The sequence below is a fragment of the Lepisosteus oculatus genome, chromosome 12, assembly GCF_040954835.1.
Source record: "Lepisosteus oculatus isolate fLepOcu1 chromosome 12, fLepOcu1.hap2, whole genome shotgun sequence".
Lineage (NCBI taxonomy): Eukaryota > Metazoa > Chordata > Actinopteri > Semionotiformes > Lepisosteidae > Lepisosteus > Lepisosteus oculatus.
The window spans coordinates 36,677,612-36,698,396 of record NC_090707.1 but is presented as its reverse complement, the minus strand read 5'-3'; the positions used below and the strand labels follow the sequence as shown (position 1 = coordinate 36,698,396).

Sequence of the window (20,785 nt, the reverse complement as noted above, 5' to 3'; positions counted from 1 at the left end):
TGTCCTGTGGTTATACGAGTTGGTGAGTAACTATTCGCAAAACACTATCCTAAGGGATTATGTTCACAAACCTTTAGCTATTTTATTGTTGATATCAGCTTGGTTTCAGTAGAACAGGACTATATTCATATTTTAAATTAGGTTAGCTGATTAAAGGTTTTTCCAAGTGATCACACTGTTATAGGGTTATACCTGTTACTTCACTACAGGTTGTGAACAATTAAAAATTACAGGCTTGTTCCTTAAACAGTAGTAGCGCCATGTAATTATCTGGAATGTTGTTTATTTCAAAACTGTTTAACACCACAACCATTGCTTGGAGACTGTGCAATCTGAGAACAGGTTAAGTCAGAGGGCTTGTCTGCCCTGTCTCCCTCAGAGCAGAAATCTTCTACATGGCTTTTAAAGTTTAAAAGTGTTCAGTAACCCTCCTGATGTGTCCGCGGTTTAGTTCCTGTAACAGTGTAGATCTCTACGCAGGTTTCCTCGTGTCCCGACTGTGCAAAGAGTTTTACATTGATGCTTGAAAAAACTCCTAAAGATTGGAACAACAATCGATTGGTTCCTGTTTGAACTGATCAGCACCTGTCATTGGGTCTATTTCCCTCTCTCTCTGAACTACACTCGGATGGTTTTTAATCATTTCAGCATATAAGATAAAGATCACTTTATTGGCCATATACGATTTCTTGCATTAGGAATTTCTTTTCGCAGACCACAGATGTCTCTCCATGAGACACACAGACAGGGAGAGAGGCTTGTGGTCAGAGCGCAGGGTCAGCCATTTATACAGCGCCCCTGGAGCTGCTGGGGTTAAGGGCCTTGCTCAGGGGCCCAACGGAGTAGGATTCCTCCGACCGCAGGATACAAACCGGCAACCTTCCAGCCACAGGCGCAGATCCTGAGCCCCAGAATGATTACTGCGTTCTGCCACAGATTAACAGACGGGATTTACATGGTCTTCATAGAGAGTAGAGGAGTTGATTGCCATCTGTACATTGGAATTCTTATTCGAACTGATCTCTCAGGACACACACAGTACAGCCAACGCCACCACACAATGTAACCAGTACATCATGCACATAATAAATAATAAAAACAGAACAATAAATATGTTGGGGAGAACAATGAATATATAGCAGCAAAAAAATTGGTAGTCCGTGCAAGAAGTGCACAGTGCAGACATGCATTGAGTCTGAGGCACTGCAGTTAGCTGCAGTAGAGTAGAAACTGTTCTTGCGTACTGCTTGCCAGAGCGCAGGGTGGAGAACAGTCTGTGGCCGGGATGGTTGGGATCTGAATGATGGATCGGGCTTTATTGCGACAGCGGAAGGTGCGAGTCTTATTGGTTGACAGTCTGGCCCATCCTATCATCCCCTGTGCCCACGCCCCTTTGCAGAGCAGCCTGGTCATGCTTTTCAAGATGGCGCCGTGTAGCTCTCCCTCTCGTCGCACTCATGGTGGGAGAAGGTGGTGTCGGTTCTGGTTTGATGCCGGTGTTGGGTGTTGGAGAAGACGGGCTCGTGTGACCTTTAGCCTCGCCCCTGGGCCCCGCGTCTGAGATCGGGTGGCTCCCGGGCTGGAGAAGAGAGCTGCTTCCTCTGGGATCCATCTCTTGCCAGTTGTGGGCGTATGTTCTGGAAAGAGAGCCCTGGGACCATGTGAGCTGGGATCCCTGTTCCAAATCCACGTTTGCCAAGCCTGGCTCGCCTGTCGGATCATCTTCCCAGTCTGCTGCCTTTAACCCTCCACCTCCGCTCGGCCTTCTTGCAAAACCTCAGACTCGGCATGGTTACATCACGTATTTGCACATCAGAAGAATCTTCGAACTTTGCCCCCTCTTACCCTTTTTATTTATTTTTTTTTCCCCGCTTGCTGTTTCCAGAATGAGTAATGGGGTTTCGGAAAAACGCGACGCTCATGCTGCTACAAATATTTGCTTCCCTGCGATTGCTCAGTGTCCGTGCCCTGGATCCCTGGCATTGGCGGTGAAGGTGCAGTTCCCCTCCCACCAGTGGGGGGAGCCATTCCTCCTGCTGTCTGTCCAATGGGAAAGATGCTGCTGTTGACAAGCCTCTATGCAAATATTTAGAGGCTCTGTAGTTAAATATATGTATCTTTGAGGCAGAGAAGCTTGGCATTTCTCCAGCAGTTGCGAGGGACTTCAGGCTGGAAGTTTGAGGATATTTTCTGTTCAGGTTTGTCCGATTTTAAAATAAGCTACTTGTATAAAACGTGATCATTGTAGTTTGTTTGTTTTTTTGCTTTTCCTGGTGTCACTAGTGAAGGGCTGTATATGGAAAGCATGAAGTGTAGTTTTTAAAGCCTTTTATTAATATGGAAATGGGCATTTTAACCCCCTTACACTATATTTATGGTTGTAATTTTCCGCTAAGTTATAAAGTGAGCAGCATGGTGTCTCGCCCTGGTGAAGCTGGTTGTAGTTGCATATCTGTTCAGACCTGATGCAGAAGGTTTGATAGAAGACATGGCAGTGTGAGGTGTTAAAAATAGGACATTGCAATACCTGGTTAAAATGTTAACAAGTCTTTTTTTTTATTCTAGGGTTTTAAACAATTGTGTTGTTTGCATATCCTGCTAGAATCGTTTGCTGTCTTGTGACTAGCCTGCATTAGCACACAAATATAGAGCAAAATGCAACTCGGACTCCCAATTCATTGTAGAGTCGTGTGAAGATGCCTCACCTGGGAGGTCACAGATCTGTCGCTCCTGCAGGTCACTGGAAGTGTCACTGAGGAAATCTGCTACACGGGATCCTCTGTTCATTACGGAATTTCAAAGATTAAGACCCTAGTTACGGACGTCACGTTTATTTAAGTTATATCCAACTTGCCCGGATGCCAGACATTCAGCTGTGTGGCAGTGGAGCAGTCCCGGTGGGAGACGGTCGGTCAGTCCAGGTGGGAGACGGTCGGTCAGTTGCTGTGGTAGTGGGTCAGTCCCGGTGGGAGACGGTCGGTCAGTTCTGGTGGGAGACGGTCGGTCAGTCGCTGTGGCAGTGGGGTGGTCCCGGCGGGAGACGGTCGGTCAGTTGCTGTGGCAGTGGGGTGGTCCTGGTGGGAGACGGTCGGTAAGTCCCGGTGGGAGACGGTCGGTCAGTCGCTGTGGCAGTGGGGTGGTCCCGGTGGGAGACGGTCGGTCAGTTGCTGTGGCAGTGGGGTGGTCCTGGTGGGAGACGGTCGGTCAGTCCCGGTGGGAGACGGTCGGTCAGTTGCTGTGGCAGTGGGGTGGTCCCGGCGGGAGACGGTCGGTCAGTCCCGGTGGGAGACGGTCGGTCAGTCGCTGTGGCAGTGGGGTGGTCCCGGTGGGAGACGGTCGGTCAGTCCCGGTGGGAGACGGTCGGTCAGTGGGGCGGTCATTTATGGTTGTAATTTTCCGCTAAGTTATAAAGTGAGCAGCATGGTGTCTCGCCCTGGTGAAGCTGGTTGTAGTTGCATATCTGTTCAGACCTGATGCAGAAGGTTTGATAGAAGACATGGCAGTGTGAGGTGTTAAAAATAGGACATTGCAATACCTGGTTAAAATGTTAACAAGTTTTTTTTTTATTCTAGGGTTTTAAACTTGGTTCCCACTTGGTCAGCTTTTAAGATCACATGGCCTCAGCTTTCATTTTTACGCTGACGATACTCGAAATATACATCCATACCAAACCCGACACTGATGTGGCTGTCTCTATTCTATCTAATTGCATCTCTGACATAAAAATTTGGATGACTCAAAACTTCCTTCATCTTAACTGTGACAAGACTGAAGTCATGCTTATTGGTACCCCCCATCAACTTCGTAAAGCCAGTCCTGTAACCCTGTCTGTAGATGGGTCTGTACTTGAGCTTCAATTAAAATTGAAAAACCTTGGGGTTATATTAGATTCTGGCTTAACATTCGACCCACATGTACAGCATACTGTCAAAACATCTTTTTTTCACCTTAGAAATATCGCAAGACTACGCCCTATGCTATCATTAACTGTGGCTGAAAAGCTGATCAACATATTTGTATTCTCTCGAATTGACTACTGCAATGCTCTGCTCCCTGGGGTATCTAAATCTACTCTGAACAAGCTGCAGTATGTCCAAAATTCAGCAGCCAGAATCCTGACCAGGTCTAGTGCAAGTGTTCACATTACTCCTATCCTGGAGTCCTTGCACTGGCTTCCGGTCACATTCCGCGTAGACTTTAAAATCCTCATGCTCACCTATAAGGCTTTACATGGCTTGGCACCTCAATACCTGTCTGAACTTTTACCGCCCTACTCCCCACCTGGCAACCTCCGCTCTTCAAATTCTGCCCTCCTTACTGTCCCCCAAGCCCGTCTACATTGTATGGGCGACGGGGCCTTCTCCTGCTATGCCCCCAAGCTCTGGAACTCTTTGCCCAAGGATATTAGAGAGTCACCTTCTCTAAACTGCTTCAAATCCAGACTCAAAACCTTCTTCAGACAAGCCTTTACTTAACTGGTTCCATTCTTCACTCCTCTGCTCTTCTTAATACCACCTTCCACGGTCTCCTCTATTGTTATTGTTGTAATTGTAATTGTGTCCTATCTTGTGAAATCTTCTTATTTATTGTTGTAGTCTTCTTATTTACTGTTATTGTCATCTTGTAAAGCGCTTTGAGAAGCCACCTTTAAAGGCGCTATATAAAATAAAGTTTATTATTATTATGAAACAATTGTGTTGTTTGCATATCCTGCTAGAATCGTTTGCTGTCTTGTGACTAGCCTGCATTAGCACACAAATATAGAGCAAAATGCAACTCGGACTCCCCCTTCATTGTAGAGTCGTGTGAAGATGCCTCACCTGGGAGGTCACAGATCTGTCGCTCCTGCAGGTCACTGGAAGTGTCACTGAGGAAATCTGCTACACGGGATCCTCTGTTCATTACGGAATTTCAAAGATTAAGACCCTAGTTACGGACGTCACGTTTATTTAAGTTATATCCAACTGGCCCGGATGCCAGACATTCAGCTGTGTGGCAGTGGAGCAGTCCCGGTGGGAGACGGTCGGTCCGTCGCGGTGGGAGACGGTCGGTCCGTCGCGGTGGGAGTGGGGTGGTCCCAGTGGGAGACGGTCGGTCAGTTGCTGTGGCAGTGGGGTGGTCCCGGTGGGAGACGGTCGGTCAGTCGCTGTGGCAGTGGGGTGGTCCTGGTGGGAGACGGTCGGTCAGTCCCGGTGGGAGACGGTCGGTCCGTCGCTGTGGCAGTGGGGTGGTCATTTATGGTTGTAATTTTCCGCTAAGTTATAAAGTGAGCAGCATGGTGTCTCGCCCTGGTGAAGCTGGTTGTAGTTGCATATCTGTTCAGACCTGATGCAGAAGGTTTGATAGAAGACATGGCAGTGTGAGGTGTTAAAAATAGGACATTGCAATACCTGGTTAAAATGTTAACAAGTTTTTTTTTATTCTAGGGTTTTAAACAATTGTGTTGTTTGCATTTCCTGCTAGAATCGTTTGCTGTCTTGCGACTAGCCTGCATTAGCACACAAATATAGAGCAAAATGCAACTCGGACTCCCCCTTCATTGTAGAGTCGTGTGAAGATCTGTTGCTCCTGCAGGTCACTGGAAGTGTTACTGAGGAAATCTGCTACATGGGATCCTCTGTTCATTACGGAATTTCAAAGATTAAGACCCTAGTTACGGACGTCACGTTTATTTAAGTTATATCCAACTGGCCCGGATGCCAGACATTCAGCTGTGTGGCAGTGGAGCAGTCCCGGTGGGAGACGGTCGGTCAGTCGCTGTTGCAGTGGGGTGGTCCCGGTGGGAGACGGTCGGTCAGTCCCGGTGGGAGACGGTCGGTCAGTCGCTGTGGCAGTGGGGTGGTCCCGGCGGGAGACGGTCGGTCAGTCGCGGTGGGAGACGGTCGGTCAGTCCCGGTGGGAGACGGTCGGTCAGTCGCTGTGGCAGTGGGGTGGTCCCGGTGGGAGACGGTCGGTCACTCAGTCAGCTATGACTGCACTTGGAGAGCATGACGAACAACGCCCTAAGCAGGCCCACAGGAAATGGGTGATGTAGTATTTTAAAGTTCCTCAGCTGCTGCACCTGCCTCTGCTGCTGGTACCTCCCCAGTGTCCTCTTGTGTTGTCCTGTGGAACTCCCACCTGGGGATTCCCAGTCACTATTGTGAGTGTGCGAGTGCCATCCTCCCTGACACCAGTTTGTCTTTGTGCCCTGGTGGGTGAGGAGCCGACCCAGAGGACAGACCAGGTTCGCAGGCTCTTTCTCTCACTGGCAGGGAGGAGTTTGGCCGGGGTCCAGCTGTCATCACTGGGGTTAGGCTCTCGGTGTGCAGTGTGATGCGACGCACAGTAGTGAAAAAAGGGCACTATTGTCGGAGGCAGCGTTTTTCTCCCCCCCGATGCATGTCTGCACCCGTGTATGGATCCTTGAAAATGATCCTGAGGGGTTGCTCCGGATCTTTCCAGCATCGCCGGGCGCCCTGCGAGATGAGGGGTGTGTGTCCGGTGTCGGGGGAGGAAAAGTCAGCCGGACCCTGTCCTACGCTGGTGCCAAAACGCGAGGAGGGGAGAGCGTGCAGAGAAGGGGGGTATTGTGTGGCTGAGGAGAGAGAGAGCAGAGAGCCCGTGATATTTGAGTGTCTCTGACAGGGGGACTGCGAGGAGGAGAATGGCCTCCATTGTGTGCAGACTCCTCACGAGTCTGAAAGGAGGCAGCCCAGCTGGTACAGACTGGTCGGCCCCTGTGCTGTCCTACACACTGACCCCACCCGGATACACACACGCAAACCGGTTGCCGCGCCGAACACAAAAACAAACTTCCAAGCATGCATACCCCTGAACGCTGCCCGCCACACATTGTTTTGAAAGTTTTTCTCCGTAACCTATAGATTCCGGTGGTGGGCGTGTTGGTTTGAAGTTCTGCACGCCCCAGGCAGGCTTTTTTGTGTGTAATATTTGAAAGAATGCAATCGTCTGCCCTCTTAGTCTTTTACAAGGGTGTAGGCGTACACCCTTTTCAACAAAGAAAAGACTGCCCTTTCACTGCGTTACGCAAAACAGGCCTTGTGTGAGCGTGAAACGTACCTTTTAGGGTTGGGTTTTTTCGGAATATCTGCCGATTTTTGGGTGCCGCTTTAAAGTTTGAAAATAACGTGCGTTTTAGCCGTATTGTCCAGATTCGCTGACAGGTTTCAGTGGTGAACGAGCTGGGACAGAACTCCGAGAAGCAGCCACGGAATTCCTGCAGCACATGGAAAATCTGTGCAGGGGTTGACAACATTCCGCTGCCGAAAAAAACTGGGAGAGGTCAGAGCGATTCCAGGCATTTTTCTTGCGAAAGGTGTCGAGTTGCAGTGTTCTCGTGAAGGGTAACACAGGCCAAACCCAGGACAATCCGGTTTGTCTGTGATGGGGGGCTATTGGCACTTATCCGAAGAGCTGGGAGAGCAGAGCCACTGGTCTCGTGACTCCAGGGCTAAGTGGGTAGTTAAGGTCTTGGGTGGGAGGAAAACCCAGATGGGTCTCTAAGGACTGGAGTGGTGCCACCAGAATTCTGTGCCCTTTTCTCAAGCCGGCTCCAATTAAAGATGCGCCCGATGCGTGATGCTGGAGTGTACAGGTTCAACAGTAACCTGTTTTTTTTTTTCCCCGTTTTGCTATAACGTCACTTCCAGAGTTGCTCCAAAATGCTCCAGCCCAGGTGTTTCCACTTACTAAACACCTGTGGCTTGTTTCTTTAAAGCAGATGTGCACGTTATTAAATAATTTGACTGATGGTTTTAATCAAAGCAGCATGTCCGGAGTACAAATACCTGCTTTTTGTTCCTAATGTGTTACCAGCTTCTAAAGCTTTGTGGGAGCACTCAGAGTACAGTACCTTGCTCAGGGGTGTAGCAGCTATGCCCCTGTCTGGGATTTGAACCGCCCCCTCCCCAACATAACCAGTAAAGAGCCTTGATTAAGGCTCATTTGCGTGGGGGAGATGCAGCAGAACAAGCAGGGATTTGCATGCTGGGATAGAGTTCAGCTCAGGATAGATTTTGAGAACAGCATCAGGAAGTGGGCGTATTTTGTGTCTAGAGGCTCTTCTCTAGAGTGAGGAATTTTTGGGGTCTCATGAGGCTCTGTGGTTAATTTTGGCTCAGTTTCAAACAGAACCAACATCCACAGGATTAACAGACATCGGAAAACGTCTGTCTAATAACTGCTTAGTGAGTTACAGAACTCTTTTTTTTTTTTCTTTGACTGGTCTTGCTGATCTTCTTAGTAGCTTGACTGAGATCTTTTTTCCTCCGCGTAACACCTGTTTGATGGGGCATATGAGAAGTCCCTTGGGAGAAACTGGCCAGAGAGTTGCAGAGAGGTCGGACAGTGGCCCAAATGACCGGGTGTATTTTGTAAAGCAGAAATTGGCTGCTTTTTTTCCCTGTTTTTTAAAAAAAATTAAATGACATGTTATCACTGTTTGTTTATTAATGAAGGAACTCAATGGATTCAAAGCTACTGTGCCTTTTCAGAGAAAGGAAAATATTTCCAGTGAGAACCAATAGGCATTACATTAGACCTTTATACGGTTAATAAAAACATAATATTAAACTGCAGTATAGTAAATACCAGAAAAAAAACAGTTTCAAGGTGGTGTTGATCTTTGAACATTATCGGTGGAGTATTTGCAGAATTTCTGCAGTAGTTGTCCAGACTCTACATTTTTACCCTGTGGGCCTGGTCCGTCTGCAGTTGTGATTGTGGATTTGGGTTATTGGTGTATTGATCGGTATACAGTATGTACTGCATTACATTGTATATTTCATCTGAGGGGGAAAAAACGCGACAAGAAATGACTAGCACATTAATATATTTTTACAAGCAAAAAAGGCATGATGTTGGGGCCCACCATTCATGCATGTCAATATGAAAATGTCCCTGGTGCCGTCACTGAGCCTGAAGTGCAGAAAAGCCTAATAGCCTTAAAGCTGCAGGTAGATACATTTTTATTAGCAATTGGAAGGAGCACAAAATGTTTGACTTCAGGTGGAATGTGAAAATGTGCTTAAGAATAGTCTCTGCAAAAACTTTTCTTGTTCTTATTTTGTTTCTCCAAATCTCCATTTTTTTTTTTGCAAACGGCTGGTTCCGCCTCGCTGATTTACGCAGTTCCTCTCTTACCTGTTCCTCTCTTGTAGCAGAAGGTTGTGTTCTGTTCTGTATACCATAGTGCTGGTGAAAATAGTCCTGAATAATTACCATGGTAAATGCAAGTAAAATAATGATTATTATGGTGTATTCATGGCAGCCGAATCCATTTCGGGTTCGACCGTTGGCTGGCCCTTGCTCAGATTGCAATAATGGAGTGGGGAAGCAATTTTGTTTAATAGCACGTTAACTTTACATAATTCTTTCTGTCCAGATGCACTCAGCAAGAACAAAGCCTCAAGCTCATGATACGGGGAATTTTGGGTGCTTCTCTGTATTATCGGCCAGCAGCCATGTCACCCTGCATCTCACAACTGGCAGCCCACTGAAGCTCAGCAGGTGTGAGCCTGGTCAGTACCTGCAGGGGAGACCTCCTGGGAAAAACTAAGGCTGCTGCTGGAAGTGGTGTAAGTGGGGCCAGCAGGGGGCGCTCACCCTGCGGTCCATGTGGGTCCTAATGCTTCAGTATAGTGACGGGGACACTGTACTGTCAAAAAAAAAAGGCACAGTCCTTCAGATGAGACGTAAAACCGAGGTCCTGATTCTCTGTGGTCCCCAACTCCCCATCCCAGTTCCCCAACTTTCTTTCCCCTGGTTTTCCCCTCGACACGCGGCGCACAGCGCACATAGTCATCGTGCACTGGGATCCTGCGAAAAGAGCTTTGTGCACCCTGACCCCCGACCAGCTGGTCTCTTCTCAACCTGGTTTTATTCGTCTGCACTTCCGCGCAATGGCGACGCCAGCGGCGCAGCGGGAATTTGTGTCCCCCAGGTGTTTCCTGGCCGGCCAGCATGGCCTCTTCCAGAGCGGTTTGCTTTGGCGCGACGCCTCGGCTCTGCAAACAACAGTGCGGTTTGCCTAGAGAAGAGAGAAGCTATCGCACAGAGCCCAGGTCTGCAACGCCACCCAAACCTGGCTGTAGCTGTCAAAAACGAAGAGAGGTCTAGCATCGTTGACCATCTTCAGTGCAACCGGTTAGGACCAAGGCTGTAGATGCTCAAGTGTGGAATTTAAGTGTCCACTAGTAAGTGAAAGCCGGTACACCATAAAGACCAAGGATGAAGCAAGCTAAACCGAGTCGGACGATACTGTAAAAGGGGGCATACTGAACTCTTCTTCTCAGTTTTGTTGTGGCTGGATTCCTGCATCCTCACAGAAAATAAAAATGTCGCATTTCTATCGGGCACTTCTGAAGAGGCCCCGACCAGAAACCACATTTTCCAGGCATGTGGGGAGACTGAGAATACAGAGCAATACAGGAAGTCTCCATAGAGAGACTTCAGTGGCAGCCTTGGCAGCAATTGGTTTTAAACGTTTGATCCTGATCAAGATCTGCACACTACCGTGCAATCGCCTCTCGGTTTATTGACATTCTTGAAAACCGAAAGTATCGCATCCGGTGATGTTTTTCTCACCCCCAGACGCCTTTTTCGCTTCTGCAGGTGCGGAGGGGAGTTTGTGTGTCAGGGCCATTTTAAATATCAGTCAAGCATGATAGAGAGCAGTGAACTGGGGCAGAGAGAGTGGACAAGAGCTTGCCATACTGAGGCGAGATGGCATGGTGAATTAAACCAGTCTTTTGGGTGGAGCTGGCTGTAAGTCATTTTTCACTTTCAAATCCTAGATGAAAAGAAGGCCAGACAGCCCTATTAGCCGAGGGCGAGTTAGACTGAAGAGCGAGATGTGGTTAAGTTTGTTCGTCGTTGTCTGAGCTAGGTGAGTGTCTTTCATCACGTAAACTCGCAGAGGCAGTGGGATGGCTTCCTTTAGGCTTCCTGGGGGCTGGGGTGAATGCAGAGGTAAATCCACCTTTCGTTTTGCGATTGCACGGGGCTCGACCAGTTTTAATCGGAATCTGGTTATCGAGCTGGGCTTGGCTCGGGGATTGTGAGAATCCGATTGGAGAACGAGTTAAGGAAAAGTTGGATGATGGGACGTGCTCCGGGGGGGAAAAAATACTTTGGCGTTTACAGTGTGGGCAAATTGTGTGCCACTCTTCCAGGACTGTTGTCCTGGGTTATAGTTCAAACTTAAGGACTTGAATCGCTTCGGAGCCTTCGCAAGTATCCTAACCACACAGAGGCCATCTACCAAGAGAGATTATTCATAATATTCTGCTGTAGAGTTTGTCATGCTATTAAGAACTAAGTTACTTAGGATGCTTCCTAAAGAGCAGTTTTGAAAGAGCAGTCCACTATTAACCGGTAGATAATTTAACAGTTGCAAAAATAAGTTGCATTTTTCCATTGCTCCTTGCTCTATGAGTAATGCAAATCCCTGTCTTTTTAGACAGACCGGAATAAATAACATTTAAGACCCGGTGCTCTAAGAATCCAAAGTTGACAAAGCTCTGAAAACCAGAAGCAATTAAGTTTCCCCAAATACCTTCACTGTGCAAGTGTGGGGTACTTTAATAGGGCTCGGTAAGGTCTCAATTTGAGTGAAGTGACCCAAATTAAATAGTTTAGGTGGGTAGCTACGTCAGCATGCGTAGGCTGCAAAGGAACAAGTAATAGGTTTATTCCATGCTGAAAAGGGAAGATAAAACACTATGTTTCAGCTGTGGAGCCTTCTTCAGGTGTGAGTTTGTCATGCTATTAAGAACTAAGTTACTTAGGATGCCTCACACTTGAAGGCTCCACAGCTGAAACGCTGTGTTTTTTTTTCTTCTCTTTTCAGCATGGAATAAACCTATTACTTGCTCCAAATTTAAATAGATACTGTATAATGTTGTTGTTTTTGAAGAAGGCAATACAGAAGAGAAAACAAGTATCTTAAGATACGCAGGGTTACGAGAACCACAGTTTGGGTGACCGAAGAACCCTGTCAAAATCTGAATTGAGCAAACCTGCACCAAAAACCGGTTCGGCAACACGGACTTTATTTAGGGATACGTAGTTTTATTGTTACTGATGTTGTGATGTCAGCTTTGCACCTCGCAGGTGTTACCCCTTTTCACCTGGTCGGTTTCCCATAATCCCTTTAAGGGGCAGGCAGGCTTATTTAGCGCAGACCCAAACCAGTGATGTCTGGATTGTGGATTATGTTCTTCACTCGCGGTAAACTCTGACTTTTGAGTCCTTCGATTTAAAAGAATCTCCGCGTTTTTTGTTTCCCCTCTTTGCATCAAAGACATTCTGTTGACTTCCTTTCTGGCTTCCCCACATTGTTGGAGCAGAAAGAATCCGAAGCCAGATTGCACAGAGACAGCTGATGTCAGCTGAACGTCGCGGTCTGTTTCTGTCCACTGCGCATTGTTCCTCCGCATCTTGAATTCGGCGACAGAGCCGCTGTCAGTCAAGACTGCGACAGCGCTGTCAAATAGGACAGACCCGAAAACAAAGGAAGGAAGTCTCTCCAGGAATGCTCTGTTCCGTTAGAAGTGCAAGCCAGTAGAAAAAAAAGTGACTTGTTTTTATGTACGGTACACAACAATACCTTCTCTTACCACTTTCACATTTGAATATTATTCAAACACAGAGAGAAAGGCACAGAGTAATGGACCAGAGTGATCACACTCTTCATTCCACATGATTGTGGGGGGGGGGTCACCCCTCCCTTCATCCCAGGAGAAATAAACTCCCATGAGCTACCCATGTCGTCAAAGCCCAGACCTTGGCTTCTTTCAAACGAATGGATGAGATGCTCAGAGCAGGACAGGAGACGCTACTGTACACAAAGGGTGGCGGGAGTGTGGAACGAGCCACCCCGTCATGTTGGCGAAGCCGGTGCCTTGGCCTCTTTACAGAAACGGATGAGATCCACGGGTCAAAGTGACACACTGAGCGAGGTGAAACCCTAATGGCCTCTTACTGGTGAGCTTTCTTGTCTTCCTTCTTAAGCCATCTGCAAGTGTCTCAGCAGGTCAGAGCTTATCCCAATATGTGTGGCATTAAGCAGACTGAGAGTATCATTAAGCGCATCACCCCTTAATGGAGTGTTGGCCCATCACAGGGTTTCTTCCAACAAAACGGTTATCTATCCAGAGTGATGATGTGGTTTCCCAGGCGTTGTTCTGCGACGTTCCCCATTTCATCAGAGAAACCAATCGAGAGCACAGGGGACAGGCTTGAGAACCTGAACTCGATCGTGCATGGCGCGTTGTTCAGCAGTCGTTTCTTGAATGAAGCACCTTTCTCGGACCGTCTCCCGGGCCGGCAGCCCACAGCTGTGCAGTCCCACTCCTGTTTGATGATTTGTTGAACTGAGGCAGAGCTCTGATGCCAATTTTCAAGATTTACTCATCCACTACCTGGGGGAGCTTTTGCCTATAGTAGGAAGGTTTTGAGCCTCTTAATACTCCCCTTGGACCTGGAGAGCCAATCTAGTTATTCTTATATGTCATCTCCTGTCATGTAAAGATGAAGAGCACTTGTTTAGGCACTTCATTAATGTTCCAGGAAGCAATGCTCCTTGAGCAGTGAAGGATATTGTGCCGTTTGTTCCAGATGTGTTCAGTTCAGTTCTAATTGATCACGGTTTAATTGCTCCAGACCTTCAGAGATCGATGACGTAAAGGCCAGTCTGTAGAACCCGCTGGGCTGTGGTTCTTCAGCACCAGTGTTGAAGACCCCCGGGCCAATACCCCATTCTAAAATGGCACCTTGATCTAAAGAAACGCGTTCTAGTGAGACGCCTCTGTGGTATCTGAGATTCTCCTGATCTTGTTTTCTTAAAATAGCCGCTGGATTGACGAGCGGCGTGGCAGTCGGCTCACACGCATCAACCGCGGTGACGTTTGTGCAAACGCATCGCGACTTCTCTCCCCATTTCCATCCTCCCCCCCTCTCGGCATCTCTCCGAATCCGTCTGGAGGAGGCTTATGTAACTGGATTTGGGAATGGGAGGTGGCTGACGGAGGGCTGTCAGGGAGCTGGGGGTGGGGGGCAGGCGTGAGAGAGACCCCGGGCTCCTTCGGCTTCTGTACGGTTCGGTTCCAAGGGCCTGTGACTCCGTGGGACGGGGACAAAAACTCAAGTCTTCATATTAAAAATAAGCTGGCTCTGTCCCAAGTGCCTCCCTTTTCCACATTTCCACACAGTAGCCCCCAGGGCAGGCTGTTAAAAATACTCTGTTATATCATCTACTGCAAAGAATTCAGCTGAGTCAAATATTAGTTAAACCAGCAAGAATATCCACAACAGGGACACTGTCATTTGCCAGATTAGTATTCTGCCACTCTGTGTACTGGAAAATGCAGTCACACCCATAGACAGAAAATACAGTGTCCTAGGGCCAGCAGTTTTACACCAGCCCAGGATGGGTTAGTAATTCCAGCTGAATCCCACCCAGTGGCTTATCCTGGTTTCTAGGTGTGAAGCAGCAATCTGATTGCAAGCACCACCCTTACTCTTCCAACTGGGTGGACAGGAGAGACTGGGCTGAATAAATACTGCGCTAGGGACTTCAGCCCACAACCGCCTCCATCCTGGAGGACTCGCCCCTCACCCTAAGGTGCAATTGTCTCGTTCGGACGTTTGTTTTTAACCACGGTTGGTTTTTCTCCCCCCTCTTAAACTGCTTTTTTTAAACTTTTTTTTGAACAGTGAAAGAATTTACAAATACACCTTATCCAATGGAACAATAGGTTTATTCCAAGCTTAAAAGAGAAGAAAGGAAACACAATGTTTCGGCCGCGGAGCTTTCTTCAGGTGTAAGAAAACGCCCGAAGAAGGCTCTGTAGCCGAAATGGGGGGAAAAAAAGGGAAATGCTGCCAAATATTTATGATCCCAATCACTTTCGCTCTAAATAAGACTGTAAAAATAAAAGCTAGTCTTTAGAGTAAGACTCGTAGTGCCATGGCCATTTCTGGTGTTAGCCCAGTTCCTGTACAGTACGTCAAGATGCTAATTTCTCAATCCTTGAAACAACTTCATTTCGACCAGATGGTCGGCTAAAACGCATGAGCCCCCTCCACACACGGGTTTAAACTGACAATGTGAAGATGACCAGTGAATCCTGTTGTTTAGATGAGCACATGACCTCTGACCTCCGGGGGTAAGATGTGGATTCTTGTTTCGAGTGGGGACTGGAGTTTGTACTAGGTGAACATCCCCAATCCCCCTGCTCCCCCAGAATCCAAGCCCACCAGCCTTAAATCAGTCCCGCGTGCGAAGCCGAGCAGCGACAACCTGTTCAGTCTTTAAGGGTGGCTGTTAGCGACTGAGCCAAGTCCAGATCTTCAGATGGAGTGACACAGCTGTGACTCGGAGAATTATTTAACTAATTCACTCTTGTTGAGCCGCTGAAACACAATGTGGTACCTCCTGCTCTTTACTAATCCAGTTCCATCTGCGCTCAACTGGGTTGATACTCGACCCCCAGGTGTTCAGACATGTCCTCTATTCTCTCCCTTAAGGATCAAGATGGCAGCCCTCTGCTCGATTTTTAGTAGAATCCAGTTCTTGTCTATTTTAAAAACAAATGGATACGCTGGGAGTAATTCTTCCTGCCTAGACCGAGAAACGGGGTAGATGCTTTCAGTCGAATCGGTTTGGACTCTCCTGCAACGCATCTAAATACCTGTTGGCCCACCACAGGAGGAAGAGTTTTCTATAACAAGTGTCCTCCAACAGCTACAAACAGGGAAAGAAGACCCATATAACCCCAAACATAACCCCTTGAACAAAAGAGCTTCATTAAGCTGCCTTACCCTAAAAAGGAAGAAAAACAGCTTGACTGTTATACTAAATATACACTCCATTATAACTGCCAAGCTCTGGTGGGGGAGTGGTTGTCAACCACAGCAACCAGGGTGAACTTGTCTGCCCTGCTGTTGCTGTTACTTTTCACCCCTTATGTTCCTTGCCTTTCACAAGAGCGATTCAGATTCTAGGAGATGAATACAGCTAACTTTAAGGTCATGCGCGCTCGGAACATTGCCATCTGAAGCTGTAGCACATGCACACTCTGGTCTCTTCTTTGCATTTGACTTAAAGGGGTACGTCTTTGGGGGTTAGAAGGAATCGGCATCCATGAGTGCATTTCAAACCACAATAAAAGTCAAATGTACACAGTGACTTGTAAAACCTCCAATTTACAATCGCAGACAAATTTTCCAGGTATGTGCAGTGCCATGTTCTGTGATACAGAACGAGGCAACAAAATGTCTGCTGCCGTGTTGCGGTCCTATTACATTGTAAAAAAGCAGCTGCACAACCTGTATTTATTCACTCGTCCATCACATTACATTAGTCACTACAGAGACTAGTGAGCAGGTAGGGCCAGATCCTGTTGCAATTCATGGGAAATCAGATTTGAGTTTGCGATAACATGGTGCTCGATTTCGTTTTCACGATTTCGTGCTTAATACTAAGTTGCACAACATAACACAGATCTATATCTTTCTATATCTGAGCAACACAACTTTCATGGCAATCTGCCTCATCTCAGAAATTAATTTCCGCTTCTGCAGCGATGGGGCAGATGTTTGACGTACAGGCGTATCACCTTCTGATTGGTCAGACTGTTGTCCAGTTTTGTGCCGGAATAACAACCGGAGGCGGGGCTCTTATTTTAGCACAGCAAATAGTCCTAGGGGACAGGGCTCACTGGCCCCACCCCTTTCCACAGAATTTGAATGCGTTTGCTAAGCAGCCATTTCCTGTAGGGACTCCGTTCCTGTTTCCAAATTCTCTTTTGAAAAAAACTAACATTGTCACACTGTACATAAGGACCACTTCATGTATGCTGTGACTTGGCTGTCTAACTGAACTCCACACGACCTTAAGAAGAAGCAGTAAATGGTCTCTTTATATTTTTCTGCTGTTAGAAAAGTTCCACTAGTCTACACAGTATGTTAGGCTTAATGGAGCTGAATTAGCGGTCTAAGAGAGTAGATTGTGCTGCAAGAGATTTGCTCACTTGATGGGAACTCCCTTCTTAAAAGCTCTGCTGGTCCTCACCACAGTGTTATACTCAGTGGAGGTGTGCACCACATACACACGGACATGACCTCCAACTCGTTTTACAACCGCTGTGCGAGTCCGCGAAATATCCGCACAACCCGAGATGCTGAGATCAAAACGCGTTTTGCTCAAGAGTACGTTATTCTGGCATCGGTGGTATAATGGCACCCCAGTGAATTCTAGATGTGCTGAATGGCCTTCTTCTTTGTAACCTCAAGGGGTAGGTCCAGTGCCATGGTTCGTGGAGTTATTTTTACGATTATTTACACTGAGCGGCACAGTGGCGCAGTGGTTAACATCACTGCTTCACAGGACTGGGGTGCTGTCTGTGTGGAGTTTGCATGTTCTCTTTGTGTTCACATGGGTTTCCTCTCACGGTCCAAAGACATGCAGGTAGGTTAACTGGCTTCTGGGAAAACTGGCCCTGCTGTGAGTCTGTTGGTCTGTGTGGGCCCTGATGGACTGGTGTCCTGTCCAGGGGGTATCCTGCCTTGGGCCCATTGCTTGCTGGGATAGACTCCGGCTCTCCTGCGTTCTGTAATTGGATGAATAGTTTTGGAAGTGGATTTACATTGTACTTACCCTTGTTTTGTTGACCCTTTTTTTTGGCAATGTGCATGCGTTGTGCAGACGTATTTAATACTGTTCTGACAAGTGCTGAAGAATCCTTTATTTACCCAGACAGGTCAGATGAAAAGCAGGGTCTAATGTCCAGCAACAGCCTGGCCAAAAAGACTCGCACCGTTGTCACAAGACAAAAACCAAGAGAGCTGAAATGTTCCTTAAAAGCGCATAACATAAGATGCGTCTTAGATTACACGTTGAAGTACCGAGCAGTAAAAAACTAGTCTCGCAACTGAAAACGCCCGTAAACCAGGATTATCTTGGCTGCAGAATCAGCACCTATTGCGGGTAGTGCACGTCATACCGGGTCCGCACAAGCTGCGGTTGATCTTGGGAGGCACCATTTTAAAAACGCCTTGCATTGCAAAATGGCACAGAGGATTGCAATTAATTATGAACATACTAATTTATTTTTGTGAAGATTCGTAAATGAATAGAGAAACCAGCGAGAAATCCTTGCGCGATGCAGAAGAGACAAACGATTAAACCAGTTAAGATCCCAATGGTGATTACGGTACGGTAGGGGGCGCCAGTGATATCTAACGGCAGAATGGTAGGTGCGACTGGGATTCCCCAAGATGTAAAGATATAAAACCTGATAAAGTAAGCAAATGCAGACTTGATTTCAACTTGTAGTTTGTTTTATACGTCAAGACATTCTCCAATCGGATAATCTGGTTATTTAGAAAACCTTGACGTCCTGCACGTCTGTCTGGAAATCGTATTTTGTTTAGATCGTCGCTCACTAAAAGAACAGCCGAATATTTTATTTTACAGAATCCGTTTGGTTTGATCAGTTTATCAGCAACAGCACCCAGTTCACCGCAAACCAGCCGACAGCGAGTTGCAAACCGGTCCTGGCTGATGACAGCTGATGTCATTGACAGTTAAGTGGGACCGGCTGGATACGCCGTCAATTGCTGCCATTGCTGTACGACTTTTTGGACCAGGAAAAAGTTCATGCCACGCTTGAAGGTGAAGAAGCGTGAGGTCTGGGCTGTGGGGCCTCATTCAGGTGTCGCCAAAATGTCGCGTCTCTTTCCTTGACGTTTCGGCAGGGGAAGCACTTTTGGCCCGCTTCTCTGCAGCCTGCGCCGGCTCGAATCGGCACTGGGGTCGGGTTGCAAACTGGGGAAAACGGCCTGAGCTCCGCGCGTCTCATAAACGAGAAGAGCAAGCAGGAACCTGCTGGGCAGCTCGGGGAGAGAGAGGGGAGGCGCAGGAGGGGTGGCTGGGTGTGCTTGGAGAGTGTCGTTATCGCTCTCCACTCCGCGAAACCGCCGCGAAAGCTGCAGATGAGGGCGTCGAGAGAGATCTGGAGCCGGCCGGAGTGTCCACCCCCTGGTGCAAGGTGATTATAACGCAGAGCCAAGCGAGTTACTTCTGCGTTTCTCTCGACAGTCCGGGTGCAAGTTGCACGTTTTAAAAAAAAGTGTTGCAAGGCTGACACTGTTGCACTTTGAGACCTGGCACTTAAGAAAGCGTGGGTGAAGGTAATGTAGCGTGATTTTCTGTCCCCCACCCTTACTTGAGTTTTGTTCTTCGATTTTAATGCACAGCGCAGACGAGTTTGTGAAATCGTGACACGGAAAGGGACCTTTTTGCTTGTATTTTAATTTCTTGAATTAAAAATCGCGTTGTTTTTTTTAATAAACTCCCATTTCCAACATAAAACGCTCTTGTTCCTCATTCCTTTGCAACTGGGTGGTAGCCCGTTTTCGGGCATAATTTAAAAAAAACAATTCTAAAAAGTTATAAATCGGGTAGATTTTGTTCTTTTAAGCAATCACCTTGCCTACTTCAGCCCTTTGCACCTGTCCCGAAGATTTATGTCTTGACGTGTTTGTGAGAACTCCGGAAATAAATGTAATAGTTATGTCACAAACTTGCATTCAATCGCTCAAACTCCTGCCGTATATATGCTGTATACGTGCAGGTTCGTTCGGTGTTATTTGAAAGCAGGTTATAGTGTAGCATTTTTGGCGTCTGTAGCAATTATAACACCTGCGTAATTTTGTCTTTGGGCTCTTGTGTGTGGTCTACACACCAGCGGACACGGGTAATGTCTGTTGACGTCGTTTTCATTGTCCTTTGTACGCACCTTTGTAAAATCAACGTACTGTAGCGGTGATTTGACTGAATAAATACAGACTTTCCACCTTTGGAACTTATCATCTTCTAAAATCTGTTGGAATAAGAAGTCACACGTCCCTTAATGTGATACATTCTATTCGTTAGAGTGGAAATTTCACTACGGTTATTTTAAATTTCGTATTGATCTATGCATTGTTTGTTTTTTTTGTAGTAGCTCTTTGAAAGTGTCGCCAACTTTGCTTATCTGCTGGCGAGAAAGAGAGTGGTGTGGAACTTCGCTCGGTTTCTCACCCCTTGGAATTAATTTCCTGTCTGCAGTACCTTCTGTGTGGAGTTTGCATGTTCTTGTGCCCTGCAGTGGGCTGGCATTCTGCCTAGAATGTATTCCCACTTTCCGATTCTGTTTTAGACTGCACATCACTGCATCGTCCCAAACACTTTTAGAGGCTATAATCTGCTTCTGCGTTTGGCGTATAGGTTGACATGGTAGTGCAGTGGTTAGCATTGCTGTCTCTCTGTGTCAGACCCTGTAGGAAATATCCAGAGTCAGCCCAGCAGAGGGTTTCAGGACCACAGGAGTAAAATGAAAGGACGTGGACTGAAAACCGAAAACAGTGTGCCTTTCTGCAGTCATAAACGGATTTTAACTGGTCCTATAGATGATCAAAAGGAAAAGGAATTCATAAAGAGCAAGCGTTGCTGAAGTAATACTCTGCTTCTAGTCTGCCCAGTACGTCTGTTGGACATCATGTGGGAACCGATTGTCACCAGGCACGGAGCCTGTTACTGGTATTCTTGGCGGGTTTGAAATATTCCTGCCCTCCAGAGCTGCAATGGAGAATGATAACACACAATGGCAGCACACCTGCAGGAGTCTCGGGGGTTTTCCTTCTGAATGAGGGGCGGTGATGTTATACAGGATACAGGTCATGTAAACCATGGACTGCAGCACAGATGGCTCCGAAGAGGCTCCGGACGCAGTTACAA

The 20,785-nt window shown here is 47.2% G+C and overlaps 1 protein-coding gene across 3 annotated transcripts in view; it reads left to right on the top strand.

Annotated features, from left to right (window-relative positions):
- The window catches only part of mgat3b (beta-1,4-mannosyl-glycoprotein 4-beta-N-acetylglucosaminyltransferase b), a 54,248-nt gene that overhangs the window by 15,269 nt on the left and 18,194 nt on the right, over positions 1–20,785 (top strand). Inside the window, exon 1 of one of the 3 annotated variants that reach the window (XM_069197209.1) lies at positions 18,753–19,055. The exons of 1 other annotated variant lie outside the window; for it this stretch is intronic. In XM_069197209.1, coding sequence (XP_069053310.1) covers positions 19,000–19,055 — 56 coding nt within the window. In that variant the 5' untranslated portion in view covers positions 18,753–18,999. Of the gene's footprint in view, positions 1–18,752; positions 19,056–19,084; positions 19,198–20,785 lie in introns of those variants that run through there. One more of the 3 variants, XM_069197208.1, reaches the window with a different exon arrangement.